Here is a 22,593-nt window from a genome sequence, read left to right as displayed (position 1 = left end):
TACAAAGCACTAAATGGTTTAGCTCCCCAGTACCTGAGCGAGCTCCTAATTCATTATAGTCCTTCACGTCTATTGCGATCTCAGAATTCAGGCCAGCTGATAATACCTAGAATATCAAAATCAACTGCAGGTGGTAGATCCTTCTCCTATTTGGCACCTAAACTCTGGAACAATCTTCCTAGCATTGTTCGGGAAGCAGACACACTCTGTCAGTTTAAATCTAGACTAAAAACGCATCTCTTTAACCTGGCATACACATAACATATTACCAATTTATATTTCCAAATCCGTTAAAGGATTATTAGGCTGCATAAATTAGGTCAGCCGGAACCGGGAACACTTCCTATAACACCTGATGTACTCGTTACATCAGAAGAAGAATGGCATCTACGCTAATATTAGTCTTTCTGTTTATCCCGAGGTTCACCGTAGTCAACCGGATCCGGGCCGTATCCAGGTGAGACCAAGGACCTGCACCTTGACACGACCACAACGCAGCCCTGAAGTATCAGCAGAGATTGAGTCAACTAGATCATCCCCTGTGAAGGCCTCATCGACACGACAGCCACGACACAGTTCCTCAACAACCGTCCATACCGGCGTGATGAATACGATCCTCAATTGGATGGAACTGAAATAAATACTTTTAATGTTGCGATCCTATTGGACTTATGATAGCAACCTGAATTGTAACAAAGCACTGTTGGCCAGAGGAGAACTGGCACCCCGACTAAGCCTGGTTTCTCCCAAGGTTTTTTTCTCCATTTTAACACCAATTTGCCACTTGTCTGCCACCTGATGTCACCTGATGGAGTTTGGGTTCCTTGCCGCTGTCGCCTCTGGCTTGCTTAGTTGGGGACACTTGACTTGACATTTTGATATTCAACAGTGCTTTTGATCTGCCTGCATTGACACTATTCTTTAAGAGCTGCTGTGCAGTCAAACAATGTACCAGTTATCAATGTAAAGCTGCTTTGACACAATCTACATTGTAAAAAGCGCTATATAAATAAAGGTGACTTGACTTGACTTGAAGAATAAATTACATTTTAAAATATATTAAAATAGAAAACAGTTCTTTTGAATTGTAATATTTCACAATATTACTGTTTTTACTATATGGAGCCTTGGTGATCACAAGAGACTTATTTCAAACACATTCAAAAATAATACCACCCCCAAAATCTTGAACAATAGCGTATATGGTCACAAGACCCACTGAACAACATAACATGTACAGGTCTAGCAGAAATGATTGTGTACATATTATGAAAGTTGGTTTCGTGTAAACAGTGGCATGATAGAAGATCTCATTTTAAAGAGCACAGACGGCTGTTTTTACCTTCTCCTCAGAGTCTCCAGGCTGACAGGTGATCACACCATCATCAGGATACCTCGGAAATGTGGCCTTACAGTTCTGCAACCACTTTTGAAAGAGGAGAGGAAGCGGATGTTCTTGACTAAATTCAAAACAGCTGACTCACAATTAAAATGCAAGTAGATTTGTACAAAACCCGTCACCATGATGCTGTGGTGCCAAGCAGTTCTTCATGATTTTAAGTATATCACTAAGCTGTTTCTAAGGTCTTTAGATACCTCTTTAAATGTAAATTGATGGGATTTTTTTTCCCCTGGTACATAATGCATCATGTGAAAATTGTAAGTATTGGGAAACCTCTACTCAATAAGTCTCATTCACATCTGCAGCACAAACGATTTTAGCAACTCTATATAGCTGCTTTCAGTGCTTCTGTATGAGTAGCTTGGTGGGTTATAATGACTTACTGAGACAGCGGCTTCCTCCCGGGTGTTATATGTGTCCAGATACTCCTGAAGCTCAAGAACACTGAACTTCATCTTTTCTAGAAGACCATATGAAACAATCTACAAGAGGACAGAAGGTATAAAGGACAACATGGTATAAACATACTTTCTGACTTCTAATTTAAAGGTTTATATACAAAATTATTCAAAATAATTTGTTAGGAGAAGTCCCTGAAGCACAGCTGGGGAGGAACATTTATGCACTCAACTTGGAATATTCACTGACCGTTTCTGCGTCCACATACAGTGTGGGACAGTCTGAGCATAAGGCCAACATCTCCGATGACCGCACAAATTTTGACCCAATTCCCCTCAGGCTGTCTCCAAGGTAACTAGCAGCATCATTGGTCAGGGAGCAGAACTTATTTTGGATGTTCTGTAGAGGGAAATGCATTTTAACAATGTTAATTGTTATAAATACTTCTGGACTTCTAATTAACCAGTGTTTCCAGTTAATTACCTAGACTCTGGTGGCCTGTCACAATCTAATCTCTCCTGTCACAGATTCATAATGAACTGTAAATATTTTCTACTTCTTATAATAACATAAAAGGTCTGTAAGAATGTGTTTTCCACCAAAATAAAAGCTTGAGGGTTTAACTCTTGCAAGTGAAAAATTAAGATAAAAGTATTGTAATTTTACTACTGTAAAGTAAAAGAATATACATATTACAAGAAATAATTTAAATTTAAATGTATTTTACAGTGCAGTTGTAATACAAAAGTAATATATTACTTTTTTGGTATGATGATAATGATAATATAATGGTATTATTATTATTATTATTATAATTATAATTATTATTATATCCTAATAGTTTGGCTTCCTATAATACCAGTGTGAATATAATGTGAACTGAGACACTATATTGTGACGTTACCTGAAACATTGCAGAGAAAATGTGGAAGGTGTAGACGGCGCAAGACCCATCTGTATCACACATCAGCTGGTTAATGTGACTCCGCCAGGCTTCTTCAGCATCGTCACACACCGTGGGCTGAAATGCTGCCAAGATGGCAGAGAAAAATGGGGAGGGTGGAGGAGGAAAGCCCAGCTCATCCAGATCATCTCGGTCCTCCCCAAAATGGTAGCTAAGGAATCCAGAAGAAAGGATGTTACCCTTAAATAACCATGCCGGTTAGCAGTTGTCTAATGCTATAAAACTGCACTGTAATCAGTATTAACCTGGGCAGGGAGTTTGGGTTCTGGTTTATTCCAGCTCGGTTTTGTTCTGCAGGAAGGTCCAGATTAGTGCTAGAGCCGCAGTCAAACCTCATTGGCAGCTCATTCACATTGAATGGCAGGTCGTCCTCTTGGACATTTGACTCCTCGTCTTCTGGTAAAACCTGTGAAGATGGGAGAAGATCATTATTGATCTTCATTATTGATTAGTAATTAAGTCTCACAAACATGCCAGCAATAGTTTTAAACTGCATGTTGAAGCAGATTTCATTTAGCTTCAAGGTTTGGTGCTATTTGGACTCTTTGAAGAAGTTTTGATGGGATAAATTTGAAACATACAGGTGGCATGATGTGGTCATCTGGTAGCGATGTTCCCAAGCAGGGTGTTGCAGCATTAAGGGAATTTGGGTCAGCTGATGTGGTGTCATAGGAAGTGGACAGAGAGTCTGTATGATTGGTGTCCTCTGAGGGGGAGAGGTTCATGGTCTGAAATCAGAAAATTCCCAGCTTTAGAAAACTACCATTAAGCTAAAACAAAACCAACCAACCAAACAAACAAACAAACAGAACGACAGATAAATAGAACAATAGGTAGAACGACAGATAGAATAATATAATGTTGGATAGAATGATAGATAGATAGACAGATACAGTAGATAGATAAAGACAGACAGACAGACAGACAGATAGATAGATAGATAGATAGATAGATAGATAGATACTGTAGCACATACTAGTTGAGAGTGGGATAGGCTTTGGCTGGTGGAATTGGACTCTTCCTCTGAGGAGTCATCAGAGTCTTGCTGGGGGTCGTGTAGGCCGATGCAGGGGGTGATGTCGGAGTGCTGGCTCTCCTCCAGGAGCTCAGTCAGGTCTGTGCTGTCCAGAGAGCGTCGGCGCACTCCCCAGTTAAAGTTATCCATACTCTCACCCTATTAAAACAAACACCCAGCACTGATTTAACAGCTATTTTTCTAGCATGAGCTGATGTTGGGAATGCACCACTCTGGCCCTCTTAGGCCCCAGGAAGTAGACATAACACACTTCTAATTAATCATGCAAAAATGAAGAACACATGCAAACATACAAAAATACAATAGAACAATATTTGAAAATGTTTTAAGTTTCTGACTTTGCAAATGAAAAAAAAAAAAAACCACTAGTAACCTCCTTTGTAGTCTAGGTGAAACAAAGCAAAACAAAACACAAAGGAAAGCTGATTTTAAGGATCTTAGACCAGCAGGTTTCTCCAATAAGAATTTGAAATTATCTGAATTTTAATAGTTTTCTAACTAAGCAAAAGCAAGTAGTGAGGAATGATTGGAATGAGATGCTGCTAACATGCATTTCAATTGTATGTAATATGACATTCATGAATTGAACACATAAAAAAAAACATCTAATCACAGCAGCCTATGACAGATGAGAGTCTACATGACTGACACACATCATTTTCAAAGTGACTCTGAGCAGGTATGGAAACAAGATCTCTGCCATTCTCTATGTCACATGCTAACACAGCTGTTCTTACCTGCAGCTCCTATTGGCAGCACAGGAGAGAAAGAGAGAGAGTGTTAGCTACACGGTGAGAAAGTCCAGAGGAAAAGCAATGGGCACATTAGTCAGGCAGTCTCTTATCAGAGCAAAAGTGTTATTTCATTATCCAGAGAGAACATGCAAGAAATAACTGAAGGAAAAGGAAAGAAAGTTAAAAGGAACTGGGTTTTTGTTAGTAGGGAGGGTAATTGTAACTTTGAAATCAACGCCTTTTGAGTTCTATATAACTAAAATATATACACACTACACCTGTTCAAAAGTTTTAAAATGTTTTTGACATAAGTCTCTTATGCTCACCAAGGCTGCATTTATTTGATCAAAAATACAGTAAAACAGTAATATTAATTTAAAATAACTATTTTCCATTTTAATATATTTTAAAATGTAATTTATTCCTGTGATGGCAAAGCTGAATTTTCAGCAGCCATTACTCCAGTCTTCAGTGACACATGATCCTTCAGAAATCATTCTAATATGTTGATTTTGTGCTGAAATAACATTTTATTATTAATATCACAGTTAAATTTTTTTGAATACACAGGTCAAATACACAGTTCAAAAGAACAGCATATATTTGAAATAGAAAAACTTTTTTAACGTTATAAATGTCTTTACTGACACTTTTGATCAATTTAATGCAAATAAAAGTGCTCATGTATTATTATTATTTTTTAAAATCTTTCAGATCCTGAAACTTTTCAATGGTAGTGTATATATTTTTAAATGAAAAGTGTTCAACTGACCTCTCCATCTTCCAGCTCTACGTCCAGGAAGTCAAAGTCTCTGAAGACTCTAAACTGCTGCTCTGATGTGGTATCATCCAGGGTGTCCTCCCGGGTCCCATCCTCAGAGGACACCTGACTGGGCTGATGCTCCATGAGGTCCAGATCACCACAAGATGAGAAGATCACCTAAAACAAATAAACATGACAGTGGAGTCAGCGTGGAGTCTGAGTATGCAATTAAAGCATCATGCAAAGGTCCCATTACTAAGATGCCTTGTAAGCCTTACAGGCTTATTACTTCATTTGTTATAGCATTATATGCATGATAATTACGACTTTAATTAATATGAAATAATCACAGATTTAATCTATTATTAATCTATCTATAATCTATCATTCTATAAGACTAAAGTGATAAGTGTCATATAAAGCTTAATCATCATAATAATAAAAATGTATGGTTGTCTACATAGAGTGTCTTCTCAGGAATGACAGTGAGGACTTACAGACGGGTTCTTGGTGAGGCCAACTTCCTGTCCACAAAGTGACAGAACATTCACCAGCTTCTCTCTCGTTCGCTTCTGGGAAACAAAAGGAAATTACCAGCTGAAAAAGCCGACTCTGATAGAACCATTAAGATCATCAAGATTTTCATAGCACCACAGTAAACATTAAAAGACAAGAACAGCTTAAAGAAATACAAATTTCCCTCCTTCATACCATGACTAATATAAACAGCATAAAATGTTTGTCACCTGTGATGATTGTGGCCGTTTCCAGCTGACTGGCACCAGGACGGTATTTGAGTTGGACCCTGAAGAGGTAGAGGACGTGCTACGGGTCACTGCTATCACACGAGCTTTCCCATCTCTCCCTCCAGATCCCTGCAGGTCATCATATCTGCGGCCAATGACCGGTGTCTGGACACAAACACATGCATAAAATACATATTTCACTTATTAAAAAACAAACATATATTACAATAAAGGCTGAACATGGACACATAACTCCGACACAAACATAAGCACACCAGCACGACAACAGGTCTTGAGCAGTTTGGAGACACTCACAGACTTACACTACCCATGACTCACAGCCTTCCTGTAGATAAAGAAGCACATGTGGAAAAACAGCCTAATTGCTGGACTCCTTATCAGTGTGCACCCACTCCATCTGGACAGGATATCACTGCTTCCATCAGGGTGGACAAGAGGTAAAGACTCAATTCTAGGAACTCAGAGGGTTTCCTGTAGTTGCGCATGAAGCCACAAGAGGGCAATCATACACAAAGTTGGCTCTAAGGAGGTCTTTGTTATAATTGGAGAAACAGCACTTCTGGTGGTTCCTGCGCCAGCTAAACAACTCCATTTGAGATGAATGGGAATGCAGACAGATAGCTTTCTACAGGTATTACAGACTTCCTTGTTTCAGATTAGATGTCATATTAATGTCAAGCAGAAACAGACTCTGAAATTGAACATTATTTTTGGACAACCCAAGATTGTTTAAGTTTTATGTTATTTGACCTATTCAGTGTCAAAATTCACATAAAAACCAGTCACTTTCCCTGAAGTTGTCCTAAAAGATCACTTCCTGTTCATTAGGTTGCAGAAGAAACACTCAGAGAGGTGGGGTCTTAATCACATCCACCCACACTTTATTCTGAGAGGTGATAAATCACAAATGCAGTCAAAACACATCTCTCCGAACTTCCGTTGACTATTATCCCCATATCTCCATCTGAAAGCGAACTGAGAACTCGAGTGACTTCCCTTTAGCCTAAAATGTACCAAAAACAAAAGGAAAAGGGGCTGCGCCTTCATTGGATCTGATAACAAACGTATGCTCAAAAACAACAACATGGCCACACCTCAAGAGGTGAATGAGTCAGAGAACCTGTTGCGTGTAATTGCACTGAAAACTGATATTTTCTAAAGCATAATGCTTTTTGTGCCTGCAGCAAACCAAAAAACCCATGCATTTCAACAATTGAACAACAAAATATATTGTGCACACTATGTAAAGTACCTCGGATATGTCAAAATGGAATTCCAGTGTCTTTCCTGGCAAGGCTTTAGATGAGCCATCCCACATCATACGGCTAACCTCCAGGTGGGCTAGATCGCCATGGGCGTAGGACGGCAGGGATAGGCTGGCTGAGCGTGAAACGACCAGCTTCAAAATGTTCAGAGCTTCTTTCCAGTGAACCGTCTATAGAGGACACACACATATTAGTACGACAAATCAGATCGAAATTCTTACAAATTACCAGATTAATCCTAATTCAAGTGGTTCAGCAGAAAGGATCTCACCTGTACAAATTTCTCAATGGTCTTTAACACCTCTACATTGAAAGGTTTGACCTGAATTCCTGCCAAATCCATGTGGCTAAGCAGACTGTAGATGATCTGCAGCAGGGGCTGTTGCATGCTGGGTAATCCTTTATCTAGCAACTATGAAGAGAGGTCAGCTGGTTTTAAAATGGTGTTCTTCACATACAGTATAAGCAGAACCATATATGCCATTTCGTAACTTATACTTGAGGATATTTAAGCCTGTCAGGACAGCTCACCTCAGCCATGTATGTCACCAGACTAAGCGTGATGTCAGAGAAAGCCTCGTGCAGGTAGCGACAGACCACATTAACCCACGAGAAGGGGTCTCTGGTGTAGGAACGAGTCTTATATAGGGTCATTACATGAGCCAGGTGAGATAGTTTAGTGTTCTTGTCTTTCTCCTCTAGACACACCTAGAATACACACCACACCATAAACAGTCAAATACAGGTGTTATTGTGTTTAAAAAAATAAATATTATTAGTATACACAGACAACTACTGACATTAGCTCATATATTTCCTTATTTTTATAATCTTTTTGTTTTACTTCATTTTTTATGTATTTAAACATTTGGGAGCTCATATTATTTTTATACTTGTATGATGTAATATTATTAATATTTTGTTTTTTGTGGCCAATTGTTTATCACATACACACAGAATGTATTCTACTACTGACTGACACTTTGTTGATCAAAATAAGACACTAGAAATACGCACACTAGCTGAGATTTTATAGTAAATACGTGATAGTTTTCCTGTTACAACAAAACAAACACACTGAAGTGGAATATAATGCAGGATTAAGTGTTGAGAATGGATCAAGTTTGTCTTAACATTTAGGTGTAAATGTCAATGAAGTGCAGGGTGTGTTTTATAATAGGAATGTGTAAAGAAAAGAAGGCAGGGCAGACCTGTGCGATCCTCTCAGCACTTTCTTTACAAAACTGTGTAGGGCTACCGAAGTGTTGCACCAAGTGAGGCAGCAGACAAAGCACATTCAAAGGAAAACCTGAGTAGACAGAAAATAAAACATGCAATTATGTTAAAGATCAGAAAACTTGCTAAATTTCACAGACATTTAAAAGAAAAAAGATCTAGAAGCATATCAGTTTGAGCAGCCTTCACTCAAAATTGTCTTTCACAAGATTTTAATACAAAATTAAGCTTGGGACAAGACACTTTTTTTTGCTCAAACTAGCCTAGTTTAAACACTAACTGTTTGTACACTGACAAAGTCTACAAACCGATCGAATCAGGAGTCAATCATAAAGTCATTTAGCAACTTTAGACCTACAGTATATAAAGTTTTAAGAATCTGCCACTACAAATATCCACTCTACCCACCTATAGCCTGTGATGTGTCCACCACTGGCACTCGTGAAACAGGTGTAAGCTGACAGAACAACTGAAGCGTAAGATCATTTGTAGCTGGGGAAGTGAATCCCTTTAGGAGCAGCTGCTGCAACCCGGAAAAGCCACTCCACCTCAGCTGAGCCTGGAGTTTCTCTAGTCTCTCCCTGTTCTCCTGTAGATCCAACGGAACCCGCGCCAGCAGTTTGTGAACCAGCCTCAATGACATCTGATACTCGAATTCAAAGTCCGACTCCATGAGCGACACTGCCACCCAAAAGATGGTGGCGAGCAGGTTGGCTGGGTGACTGGAGTGGGACGGGTCGGTGATAACACTTGTGTCAGCGCGGGTGGAGTTGGAGGACGTGCTGCGGGCCGATCGAGCGAGACCCTGTTGGGTACAGGCTTGGATGCGGTCTAATGTGGCACTGCGAGGAGGGTTGGAGGACGAGTTTTCCCCGCTTTCGCCAAACTTTTTAGGGACAGAGTAACTGCGCTGGTGCCTGTTCCGCTCATTAGTCCCACCCTCTTGGTGCAGGTTCAGCTGCCCTGTGCTCTTACGGTTTGGGTTAAGTTTCCCGCTCACCAGGAAGTCTGGCGATGAATCTCTGTATATGGAAGAGACATAGATAAAGAAAAACAGATGGTTAATTTGTTAATATTTTTTTTCTCTGGATATATTATGTATACTACCATTCAAAAGTTTGGTGTCAGTAGGATTTTTCAAATGTTTTTGAAAGAAATCTCAGCCACCAAAGATGCATTTAATTGATCAAAAATAGAGTAAAACAGTAATATTGTGAAATATTATTACAATTTAAAATAGCTGTTCTGCTTTTTTGTGGAAACTGTGACATTTTTTCAGAATTCTTTGATTAATAGAAAGTTCAAAAGAACAGCATTTATTTAAAACATTTTGAAAAATTAGCATTTCTGTAACTATGTAAAAGTATTATGTTCAATTTATTGCATTTAATGCATCTTTGCTGAATAACTGTCTTAATTTCTTTTCTTTTTTTTTTTCTTTTTTTTTAAAAAACCTTACTAATTATAAACTTTTCAATGGTAATGTAGTTATAAAATATTTTTAGGTTGAAATAGTAGGAAAGCATAAAGTACACCATGAAATTCTAACCTTGTCAAAGCTGCCATAAGTTCACTGTTGTTCAGACATTCAGCTAAATTATCCACAACAGATTCCAGAGTAAGTAAAATCTCCATGACGTAACCCTGGAAAGCAAAAAAACATTAAAAACTATAGCAATAAGATTGAAAAATAAGAGCATACAGAAATATGTGACCACCAAATGCATTTATTGCATAGATGTTATTTAACAGTCTGGTTGATGGATACACACCTGAACTTCATCCCCGTGCTCCCCCACAACCTCCACGAGGCGTGAGAGCAGGTCGGACACAGCGTGGGCAGAAAGGGGCTGTCTCAGGGCTCGGAAGATCTGGAACGAGCGTCCAGCATAATGGCGAGAGGAGCTGCAGAGGGCCGTCTGCAAAGCAACGTCGCTCAGCTGATGCTCTAGATGGAAATCTGACACATGACAGAAACACTTATCAACCAAACACTGTGGCACTGTAATGTATAAGATATTTCATTCTGTCAACATGAAACATAAATGCACTAAAATGTTTGGTAATTACCTGATTTGGACTCCTTGAACACAGAGACCACATGCCGCAGGAAGTTGGTGAGATGCTCTACGCTCTTAGAGTTGGGGTTCTTCGGCGTGATGTCTTCGTGGCACCAAAGCGGTCCGAAAGCCCTGAGTAAGGACAGGACAGTACTCCATGCACTGTACCACCACAACCACCACCAAAATCACAAATACATGAACTACTACCCTCTAACTGCCTGATTTACTGACGCTGGAAAATGCCAAAAAGTTTTGCTGAAGAAAAAATGCAAACAACATGTGAATGACATATTTATCAAATTGCATGTGTGTGAATTTAAAATGTAAAATAATTCAAATAAATGTAAAATTATTTTTAGTAAACTAATTTAAGTAATTAGAATAATTTAAAATAATAAGAATAATTAAAATAATAAGAATAATTAAAAAAAAACAAAAAAAACATTTTGTTCTTTGGCCACTAGGGGATGTGTGAGCTTGTAATATAATAAAATAGTTGATGCACCATCCATTTTTGACTTGTCATCCTGATAAACATATTTATATGCATTCTAGATCAGTGTCTAACTCCTCATTTATATCAGGCTTGTGTGTATTTTTTTTCTTTTTTTTTATGGGAAAAAGACTGATTTGCGTTTTAATCTATTTTCATCCACGTATATTGAAACAACTGCTATAAATTGCCACATACCTGGTGGTGAGGAACTCAATGAGCTTGTTGGTTTTCTCATCTGATTCTGTGGACGACTCGTCCAGCTCCTCCAGGTCAGCTGTAATTTGTGGCAGGTTTCCAATGCTTCCTCCAAGGCTCACACTGGAGGAGGTGGAGGACGAGCTTAGACCAGAATCCGCCACTGGTGACGCTTGCCACTCTCGCAGGAAGTCGAACCCCCCTGTTCAGACATGAGTGTGGTTTAGTGATGTAATGCAAGCAGGTTATAAATCGTGCTGCAAAACTGTATGTGCTTAAAATGTTTTTGTTTTCCCATTTCCTATTATTGTGCCTGTGGCCTGGTTTGTAAGATCAGCATATCAACCACACTTATCTAAAAAATGCCAGGTGTATCCCAAGAGGGGGGGGTGACATGCAGGATGAAAGATTAAATGCTATAAAAACCTCAGTCATAATGCAAACTGGGACTTGGCATAGTGTCTGGCCTAATTACCTCAATCTCAGTCTCTTCCATGGTAAGAAAGACAAACAGCTGCCAAAAATACTTTGAATTCTATGCCAAAGAAAGTTAAATCCTAACCCTTGGGGTTTTGTTTGATAATAGTTACCTACTTACTCATTGTAAATTCAAGCTGTGTAGGAAATGTAGGTGAATCCTATACTCAGTGGTTCACACTCACTGCTCTGTGCTGCAGGTGATGTGGCAAAATAAGGTCAGTTGAGTTTTAGGTAAGGTTTTTGTGCATTGATCATGCTGTGCAAGTTGGCAGGAATGGAATGTTTTTGAACAGTTGCTGTGTTTAAACCAACGAATAGTGGGTAAAGAAACAATGGCTGTACCCAGGAATATTTCACAGGTTGTTCTGCATAGATCATGTTTGATTTGAGTGTCCACTTTGTCTCTCTCCTGCATACTTTGATTTGAGCACAGTTATCTTTTCTGAAACTGATTTTTTTTTTCCTTATGGGAACCGAAGCAAAACTTCTAGCAAGAAATTGGAATTGGTTTTGTGCCATGGTATGAAGAAACTGTCTGTGAAAGTTTATTTCTGTTGGTGGAGTCTTTTTGTGTCATACTGTATTTAAAGCGTGGGATTCTGGGTTGAGAACTGATTGTACCTGAGTAGGGGTATTCAGGCTGGTAGCTGGATTTAACAGTGAGGGTCTTGTTGTCACCGATCTCTCTGGTTAGTAACAGGACAGAGGCGATGACCTGGAAATTGTTGTTGCAGGAGAGGGCGATGAGGAGATGCAGGAGTAACCTCTTGCTGTGCTCAAACACCTCCGGCCTGTAATGATCCAAACCTGAGAGGACAGAGATGCAAAGGTAAATGAACTGAACTGATTTGAGCTGAATAGAACAGAAGCCAGTGAAGCGGACAGGAATGAAACACATTCTGAACATGAACTAAATTACTTTCAAAGGGTGTTTCCACTGTTGTATGGTTGCATAATGTAGATAACACAACATGATTCCAAGGAGAAGCAAAGAACACAAAACAGGGCTCTGTGCAATAAAGCATACTTGTAATATAGTCTAAGTATGCAGGAAGTTTTTAAAAATGTTTCAGACCTACCATGAGCACAGAAGATATATTTTTCTGTAATTTGTGATTGTAATGATGGCAAATTTTCTCAAGGAAAAAAAATCTCTCAACTAATGCTGTAAAGTATAAAGTATACATAGAGTCAGTTGGTACTGCATTACTGTAATATTGAAGGTTAAAATTAACTGATTTGTATACAAACAAATTACACTCAAGGAAGTTTTTATAATAATTAAGTTATAATACTAACTTTACAACTACATAATCATTTCTACTCCATTCTACCCTATTCCTACTTTGTTTTTGAAATATAAACATTTAAATGGTGGCTGTCATAAACAATGTATTTATTCAAACATGCAATGAATATTGAAGAACATAAAAAAATATAATGAATAGGCCTATGTAATATGGTGAATATATTTAGCAAAATGTTCCTTTCTCATTTTTCTAGCTGACTAACGAGTTTATGGTTTTTCTGAGATAAATGTGACGTTACGTAACATATTGTTTACAAGCTGTTTTATTGACGTCTTTCCGCGGTTGAAAAACTGATTAAGTGATTACATGACACATGATACAGATTTCCATGAGTACTTTATCTTTTAACATATCTTCAGATGTTTATTTCGCACTGTAACTGGTATTAAAGCGGAGGAGATGATCAGTTCATGTGCGCCTCTCGCTGCCGCTTCTCTTGAACTGAGGCGCTACAGTGATCTGTCACGCCACATTAAACAGCGCCAAAACTGTATTTGTTTTTTGAATTTTGTAATAAAATGGACATAATTTGACATCTGAGACTTTGTTTCATATCAAAAGTAACAAAGCACAAAGACTATTGTGATTTATTGGATGGGAGGCGCGCTACAATGTTCCGTTCATTCATCGACTGAAAACAGGAGAGACTAATCGATTCTTGGGATTTAAGAATCAATATCGATTCGTAAAAATGAGAATCGATTAAAAGCGAGAAATCTATATTTTTTACCCAGCCCTGATATATCTGTATACACAGGCCATGGAGAAAGTGAACAGTCACTGTTGTGCTCTATATGGATGAAAAACAAAATATCACAGGCATGCTTCTAGTCAAAAGACATAAAGAGAAAAACTTGTTGGCAGGAGGTGCTGATGACATCAAGAGTCTAAGAGAGATAAGCCATGAGTAGATGGCATTTCGCCAGCCGTCTCTTTCTTTCCTTCTCCTCCTCATTTTCCATCACAGACATTTTTCACATTTCTGACATTGTTGTGCTGTGTTACCCAGACAGACTGCTGGGGTGAATTATGGTGGAGAATGCGGGCACTATATAGACCAGACAAAAGATGTGCGTTCTCACAGCGAGAGACCCAGACACAAACTCACACTCCTAATTTATTTTTAGCTAAAAAAAGTAAACACTAGATAAGGTGTTCCCCCACATTTTAATAACGTTCAAAAAAAGAGAGACAAAGAGATACAAAGAGTGCTTACCTAGGAAGAGAGCATGAAGAAGCAGCGGCAAGTGTAGGGCCCAGTCTTCTCTCACGCTGTGGTCCACCACCATCTCCGTCATGAAGATCACAGCTATATTGCACCTGTCAGCACACACACACACAAGAACACAGCAAGAACAGTGTTAAGACCAAATCACACTGCACCAACACACAGAGAACGACAGTCACCAGATTACAGTATGTCGCATCTCAGATTCCAAGACTGAAAAACACGATTCAACATGTTTAATCAGCAAAAAAGAGAGCTGACAGATGCCGACAGGGGTAACACACTCATCTGACAAAACTTGATCAAGAATCTGTTGCCATCTGTCGATGCAGTGTGAATCGGCCTTTATATCTGCTGAGAGATGTACATATTCAATAACTGCAGCCTTCAAATTACTTTTACATTTCACAATCTTTGTAAACAAATATTGTCCACTATTTCCTGTCCTCTCTTCGCTATTGCATCTATAAAGATGGTAAAAAGGGCCTAAAATGAAGGTGTACGGGGTCAGGGAGAGCTGTGACTATGAATCACCTAATTAAATTTAAGATCCATGAAATTATAGACTGGTATAGACAGATGGGCTCTTCATTTGGCTTGCGCATAACCAGACAGAATACAGAGAGGGGAGTTCTCTTTTTTTTAGCAGATATTCCTGTTATGCAATTCTGCTCATATTTTCAATAACTCATGAGTTTTGATGTATATCTTCCTGTTCAGATGTCAGCATGAGTCTACACAGATCTGATTAACTTGACAGGTGGTTTATAAAAATCTCAGACACGTTGATATACCACCCTCTAATGCATGCCTGCTCGTCCATTCCTCTCTCCTGAAAAATCACTGAACGTCATAAGGATGCTGGTAAGAATCACTGTTGTCATGGTAATGGAACAACAGTTCCTTTCTTGTAAACAAAACAGAGCTGAGGGTAACTGCTGTAAAATGCTAGAGCAAACTAACACAAGTGAATTTTATGGGATTGGGTAAATAAAATTCATCCACTGGACATGAACAAAAGCTACTCTGTAAGGATGACTTTATTGCGTGAATCCATGTATGTCTGTGTAAATGTTTTCCAAGTAATGTATATGTGAAGCGGTTTTGTGGGAGGGTTGTAAAAGTTGAAACACAAAAGGGACAAAATGACCTTGAACATTTAAGACCTTTCATAAATCTTCTGTCCGAATAAGTCTGACTTCATGAAAATGCAAAGGAAGCCGAGAGTAGATTAAAAGCTTGGGCAGTACCTGTGAAGGGGTCCCCGTGGGGTGATGGTCTCGGGCAGGTAGTCCACGAGTGGAGCCCAACAGCCTCCGTTTACGGGCATGGGAAGAGGCTGAGGTCTGTTACTCTCTAATACACTGATCAGCCAGGCGGCATATGGAGGCAGAGGGTCATCTGTCAACACAAACAATTGGCATCAAAAAATCATCTAGAGATCATCGTAAAATAGTGTTCAGGACCCTAACTTGAACAGGTAAACAAATCTAAAACAGTTTAGCACCACTATACAACATTTGACCACAGAATGCTGTGATTGACCAATCAGAAACATTAGTTTTTAATGTGTTTAGTTTCACACAGTGAACATTAAATATGTAGTTGAATAAAATGAATCTGAGTTTCTATAATTAAAATCAATCAGGAAACATTTCTAAAATCCATCCTGGAAATGTATCCTATCATATAGTATTATATAATATTATTTTATCTTTATATTCATTTTAAGGAATCGTAATAATTATAAATAAACCAACAATCTATCATTAAAAAAATTATAAATAATACATTGATTTTAAATAATAAATTAAAGAGAAATTTCAGTCTGTCACTTCATATGACCATCTGGTGTGAGGAGTCGATTTAGAGCACATCATCCAATCAGCTAAACATTTATCTCCATTAGAGCTGACATGTTGCCACCCGTCCATCAGCTGTCATGACAGGTATGCAGAGAGGACAAAAGCTGTCGGCTTCCACACCCATATCACAAATACGCATGCACAACTTGCTGACATGGCACATACGTGAAAGTACATACAAACAAAAGCATGCAATGTGACCTTAATTTCAGTACCGAATTCCTTAATACGGAGGCTTACTGCCCTAGTGAGCATGTATTATTGGTATATACAGTATGTACCAAATGGTAAGTCACATGTACAGATATCAGCTGTTAGAAATCTACAGCTGTAAAACAATGAGTGTAAATGTATCCTCAGTTATATGTGTCAGTGAGTGGATTGACAGCTGTGAACCATCTGTTGCTCTGTTCTTATAATCTAGGGGATTACTGACAGTAACCTATAAAGTCTGAAGGTGCACAGAGGGCTTGTGAATCAAAAAGTCATCCATAACTATGTCCATAATACAGGTCAGATGAAGAACTTACTCTTCTCCTCATCGTAAGAACCTCCCGAGCTGTTGCTGTAACGTGATTCCAGACGGTTATGAGCCCGGGCTGCATTACTCAACCTGAGTAAACGTGTGGACAAAACACGTTAGGGAACATAGAATGCACATGCATCCTAAAATGCATATTGACTTAACATGTGGTCACTGGCTGTTTAACAACCTAGTAGCTACCTACTTTTTTTTTTTTTAAATCTTAAATTTTTTTTTTTTAAAAATCTCAGTTGCATAAAGAAAGATGCACCTCTCTTCGTTCTCTCTGACGATCTTTGCCTCATCTGTCTCCTGGAAATTTTCTTGCCCGGCCACTACTGTATTACTGCTAGACGTTGTGCCTTTCCAAACAAACAAACAAATAAAATAAAATAAAAAAATTACCAATAATAAGTCAGAACCATACATTTGGTTATGAGATTCACAGCATTGGATACAACCCAGGGATCGGCAATAAAGATGGCACAAAGCCACAAAACTGTCACTGCTCAACTGCTAGTCACTGCTAGAACTACATTTATGTTTAAACAAACGTATTTGTTAATTTATAGAATGAATTATTTAATACTTAAATAGTGCATCCAATAATTTACAGATTATAGACCATTATTATAAAAGTTTCATTTCCTGTACACCTGTTTCAAAGTTGTTCTTAAAAATGTAAAGATTTAAAAATTAAATTAAAAATGTCACCAGGCCAAGTAAAAATCAGTACTACTGGCAGACATAAACCCTATTGTTGAGTCCTGTGTCCTGTGGATAACCAGTAGTAATGGTAAAATCAACTAGGCATCTCCGAGTTGGGGATCATATGTGCCTCACCTGAGGCCACAACGGAAGTCTTGTTGCTGGCAGCAAAGCGGTAGAATGGTGGGTTGTCACAGTGTAGAACCACTGGGTTTACCGGGTCTGTCTGTTGAAGCTCAAAGAGCAGCTCCTCCATGGTCTGAATGGTGTTATTCCGACACAGATATATCACCACTTTCTTAATCTAAAAACAGTCAAATTTAGTCCATTATACAGATCTAATAAATGACCATGTGGGTTAAGAGTGTCTGTATTTGTGTTTTCCTTACATATGGCAGCAGTGTGGTGTCACTGCTGACTCCGCACAAGCTTATGAGGAACTGCAGCGTTATTCTCAAGTTGTTACTCCACTTGTCATTGGCCACAAGAGCATTCCAGGCGTTCTCCATCTCAGGACCTGGGACTTCGTCTCCATACTGATGAAAAACCAACAACAATAATATCTTAATATCTTAGTTGATTGTCGAACCTTTAAAGGGTACACTTTTACAGCATTGTATTTTTTTCCCAAAGTTATTTTAGACAACAATTCTGGCATAATGAATAATCATAATTTAGTTTTCTTTTCCAACTCAACTCCTTGCAGTCTAGGACAAACAATTGAGATATTAAAGAAATCTAATTTGTGACTTTTCTTTCGTATGGATCGAGTCATCACCACAACTGGTATTTACGCAATAGCTGCAGAGTCTCTTACCTTTGCTGTCATGAACATGAGATTGTTTAGGACCAGTGAGGTAGCCTGCAGAGAGCCCCAGCCGTTGCCCTTAAGCCTGTGGGTGATTCCCAGGTTGTCGGCCTGCTCACGGGCCTCTTCCTCCGGGGTGCATGGGCTGGAGGTGGGGGGAAGCAGTCCTGTGTCCACCAGCTCTATGTTGTTCAGCCACGGCAGCAGGTAGGTCAGCATAATCTGTCTGCCGTTAGGGTGAGTGGTAGGGAACCTTTGGCTGACCTCTGCATGTGAGAAATGATTGCGGAGAAAAAAAATGAGCAGGCAGGTTTAGCACAAGGCCAAAAGTTGAGCTGCAGTACAATAACAGAGCATGCTTGACCAGGCCCATTCTTTTGCACGTAGGTGTTTATTTGCTTTTAGTGGGGCAACAGTTTTGTGACACATCCAAACGTGGCTAAGAGGTATTCCTTGAAAAGCATGAGAAAGTGTGTCACACATACACGCACACCCTACCTGAGAAGAGAGGCAGGGTGAGTTCAGGATACATGCAGGCCAGCTGGTTTGAGAGCTGGAAGAGAGAGACGCTGTATAGCGGCGGTAAAGGACCATGTGTGCCGTACAGGATATTTCCTGTTTTCTGCCCCACAATCCTCTTTGAGTAAACAGACAACTTGGACTCCAGAACCTGAGCAACAAAGAAAATAGAAATGAATAACTGTATGTCACTGTTTCCCACAAAAATTGTGATTATGAATTAACAACTTCCATGGGGCTGGTAATTTACTTATTTTTAAATGAAAACTTGTGTAAACATTACTTTCTAACATATATAAAAATATGCAGCAATAAATAAATAAATACATCTTTCAGCCACTGAAAATACAGGAAACGCGAGTAATAATCTGAACTACTGGCTTGAATGAACCAGCACAAAAAAGATAAAAAAGGTTAAGTACCTGCATGAGCTGCATGGATATCTCGTAAATCTCTCTGCTCGTGTCAGATGACTTAAACAGCACCAGATTCAAAAGGGTCACAATGTCACATGGATAATTCCTGAAAAAGAATTATGATGTGAAATATGACAACAAAATATTTGAAATTTCATTAAGAGTAACCATAGCAATGATGAATGTTCTAATTACCTGCTACCACACACAGTAGCAATAGCTTTGAAGCATCCTGAAGCGAGCTGGTATGATCCAGTGAAGCAACGATCTACAGCCCAGTTAAACAGATTCACCTGATCTGGGTTTAGTTCCAGGAGCAAGATGACAACCTCACAGCCAAGCCGGTGCACCTTAAGTCCAGATCAGTGATATAAACATTAGTGTTTAAAGTGTGCTTTTCCCATAATCAAATCTGAATTAAAGTTATTCCATCTTGCTAGTAATTTAACTTTAATTGCAGGCCTAAGCAAATAAGATTACTCATTATTTGAATAGTTGACAAATCAGAACCAATAAAGTCAATAAAGCAGAAAAGCATATAAAACAAAATATGTCAGCATTGGCCTATGGAATTTTAATGATAGGCATTACGCCTGATGCAGGTATTAAAAGCAGCTATAAAATTTAAACAGGAAGCCTGTTCTGCATCAACAGGTTAAGACAAGGACTATAGCTGACACCTTTCTAGCAATAAAAAAAGAGTGAGTGCATGCATACCCGGAGATCATGGCAGGCTAAGATATTGTCCAGCCACTTGTAGAGGTATCCGTCTGTAGAAAGGCCCACGTTATCGAACACAGGGCCACAACACAATACCGCTGACATAGCCTGAGGACAAGCCGTGTACATACACAAACACAACATTACATCAAAGGAAATCTCATATCAGCACTCAATGATTTGGAGCATGTGGACAAACCACAGTTCCGACCCATTTTAACATGAATCGTCATCACGAGACTAAAATTACACAGTTCTCTTAAACTTTATACACAAGCTTCTTCTGTCTAAAAGTGGGGTTTTCACACCTTCTAAAAAAAAAAAAAAAGATCACAGCATCTAGTACCTGCCAACTTCATGCCTGTTTGGACAAAGAGGGAACAGAGAGCTTGGGGAATTTTCTGTATACATGAACTTCTGTATATAGCATACAGGTACTTTCCAGATTGGATTTCAAATGTTTCCACTTGATTTAGTGGCGCTAACATGACTGTATCATTTCTTCCTTCCACTGACTTGAGCCAAAGAGATGAAAGGCACTGAACTGTGATGGCAAATTCTCAACAATTCAAAACGTGATCTGTTCTCTTAAATTACGAGATATTTATATATGCCAAGTATGAGGGAATAAAGTCTTGTTTGATAAAATGCCTTCGTGGTGAACCTCTAAGACACGTCAATAGCAGATTTTTTTTATCAAGGTTTACCTTCAAAGCGCAATACTGGTAGCGTGTGATCTGGTGGTTACGGTCACTGTAGCGGTCCAGAGGTGTGAACATGACACTGAAGGGTCCGGCCCACTGGCTGAAGAGAATGAAGAGGTGATGCCTCAAGCTCTGCTGGGGGAACAATAACCGCCTGTTGTGGACTAAAATGAAAAACACAAATGAGACTTGAGTAACTAATATGCTTTGATGTTTTGTTTTGTTTGTTTTTTTTTGCTCTCATGCAATAATGAATCTATCCAGTCTCAAAACAAAATGTACTTAGCGCATAAAATGTGTTTGGTCTAAATCTACATTTATTTAAAAAATACAGTAAAAACAGTAATATTGTGAAATATTATTACAATTTAAAATAACTGTCAATTTACTTTAAAATGTAATATATTCCTGTGATGACAAGGCTGAATGAATTTTCAGCAGACATTACTCCAGTCTTCAGTGTCACATGATTTTTTAGAAATCATTCTAATATGTTGATTTAGTGGTCAAGAAACATTTCTTATGATTATCAATGTTGAATACAGTTGTGCTGCTTAATTTTGTACATCTGCAAGGTGAAAAAAATTGCAAAAAAGTGAAAAGTGTCTTAAAAACAGACCAAAGAGCAGACGTTTCAGCTCACGCTTTCTGAAGAAAGTTGTTTTTAAGACACTTTTTTGCACTTTTTTTGTGATTTTTGTGACAGACCCTTGCTTTGGTCTAATTGTTTTTCAGTTTGCAGACAATTTTGGTTTCTTTGATTAATAGAAAGTTCAAAAAAGCAGCATTTATTTATTTATTTTTAGCATTTAGAAATCTTTTGTACCAGTACAAATGTCTTTACTCTCACTTTTGATCAATTTAATGCATCCTTGCTGAATAAAATTGAATGAATTTCCTTCATATGGTATCAAATAATGGTAGTTTATGTGTACAATAAATATTGAATTAAAAGTAATTATAATTATTTTAATACAGTTTAATATTGAAGTATAATACTATTATAATTTATAACAAAAATTTGATTGAATCAACTACATTAAATTACACAAAAATATTAAGGGTCAGATCAAGTAAAAATAGCTCTTTAAAGTATCATCTGTGTACATTTGTCCATTTACTTTGTAAAGGTAAAAATAAACTCCCCTTTTAACAGGTAAAGACTGTTTATTTGTATATTGTATATTTATTTTTATAAAATGCTAATATTCATCACATATTTTACAGGATGTGAACATACTGAACAGCCCTGCATCACAACCAGCTTTTGATTTGAGAGCTGGCTGTGACGCAGTGTTTTTGGTGGGCTTGCGTAGGCTGCTTCTATGTCAGAGGGGATGTTGTGTTTTACTGGTCTGAGGGTTTTCTTGGTCAGTCAGCACGTATTAATCAGAGCTAGCACAGTTCTATTCATAGCTCTGCTTCTGGGCCTTTAATAAGTGACTCACCCAGTGTTAGAGCCTATTGAGCCTTTGAAAGGGCGGTATGTTTGGATAACCTTAGACACCAAGACCCGTGTATCAATGGCTCTATTACATCAGCTAAAATAGCTCACCTGCTCTCATTTGGTATTCTATACTTTGGAGTATTCTGAGTATTCATTATACATTGGGAGTGATCTTTAAGATTCTAATGGAGAAGACTGTTCTGACTAAAACAATAAAATTGGGATATTCAAAGTATATGCTCTATATTTTTAATGTACATTCTTACTTGGAACACACTGGATGAGGTTGGCCACCATTCCACTGAAATGAGCTCTCATGTCTTTCAAAATATCCAGCTCTTTGTCATTCTCTGCTTCTAAGAGCATCCGGGTCAGATCAACATACTCCAGGAAAAGAGCTCCTAGAGCCAGGGAATCTCGCTCCAACGCCCCATTAGTACTGCAGAGAAGAACAGAGTAAAACAGGTGCACAAGGGATTTTTACAAGACTTTCTCTTTCCTCTTTAATTCAACCGAGGTCAAAGACTCGCTTTGTTGTGAAAGAA

The 22,593-nt window shown here is 38.5% G+C and overlaps 1 protein-coding gene across 11 annotated transcripts in view; it reads right to left on the bottom strand.

Moving 5' to 3' along the window:
• Window positions 1–22,593, bottom strand: part of fryb (furry homolog b (Drosophila)) — a 64,323-nt gene that overhangs the window by 4,894 nt on the left and 36,836 nt on the right. For 7 of the 11 annotated variants that reach the window (XM_051909424.1, XM_051909426.1, XM_051909419.1 and 4 more), the window contains 33 exons: window positions 22,315–22,487; window positions 20,605–20,765; window positions 19,895–20,005; window positions 19,373–19,527; window positions 19,184–19,283; window positions 18,741–18,912; window positions 18,252–18,508; window positions 17,824–17,970; window positions 17,570–17,738; window positions 16,998–17,088; window positions 16,734–16,816; window positions 15,589–15,739; window positions 14,327–14,430; window positions 12,422–12,607; window positions 11,321–11,522; window positions 10,637–10,788; window positions 10,339–10,526; window positions 10,116–10,210; window positions 8,975–9,588; window positions 8,542–8,639; window positions 7,862–8,038; window positions 7,602–7,742; window positions 7,318–7,500; window positions 6,045–6,209; window positions 5,796–5,870; window positions 5,308–5,475; window positions 3,742–3,939; window positions 3,347–3,493; window positions 3,011–3,171; window positions 2,706–2,916; window positions 2,051–2,200; window positions 1,786–1,884; window positions 1,343–1,426 (listed from right to left, as the gene is read on the bottom strand). In XM_051909424.1, coding sequence (XP_051765384.1) covers window positions 1,343–1,426; window positions 1,786–1,884; window positions 2,051–2,200; window positions 2,706–2,916; window positions 3,011–3,171; window positions 3,347–3,493; window positions 3,742–3,939; window positions 5,308–5,475; window positions 5,796–5,870; window positions 6,045–6,209; window positions 7,318–7,500; window positions 7,602–7,742; window positions 7,862–8,038; window positions 8,542–8,639; window positions 8,975–9,588; window positions 10,116–10,210; window positions 10,339–10,526; window positions 10,637–10,788; window positions 11,321–11,522; window positions 12,422–12,607; window positions 14,327–14,430; window positions 15,589–15,739; window positions 16,734–16,816; window positions 16,998–17,088; window positions 17,570–17,738; window positions 17,824–17,970; window positions 18,252–18,508; window positions 18,741–18,912; window positions 19,184–19,283; window positions 19,373–19,527; window positions 19,895–20,005; window positions 20,605–20,765; window positions 22,315–22,487 — 5,368 coding nt within the window. The other 4 variants (XM_051909420.1, XM_051909425.1, XM_051909428.1 and 1 more) reach the window with 2 other exon arrangements.

Source organism: Ctenopharyngodon idella, chromosome 10 (genome assembly GCF_019924925.1).
Source record: "Ctenopharyngodon idella isolate HZGC_01 chromosome 10, HZGC01, whole genome shotgun sequence".
Classification (NCBI taxonomy): Eukaryota; Metazoa; Chordata; class Actinopteri; order Cypriniformes; family Xenocyprididae; genus Ctenopharyngodon; species Ctenopharyngodon idella.
This window is presented reverse-complemented; position numbering and strand designations above follow the sequence as displayed.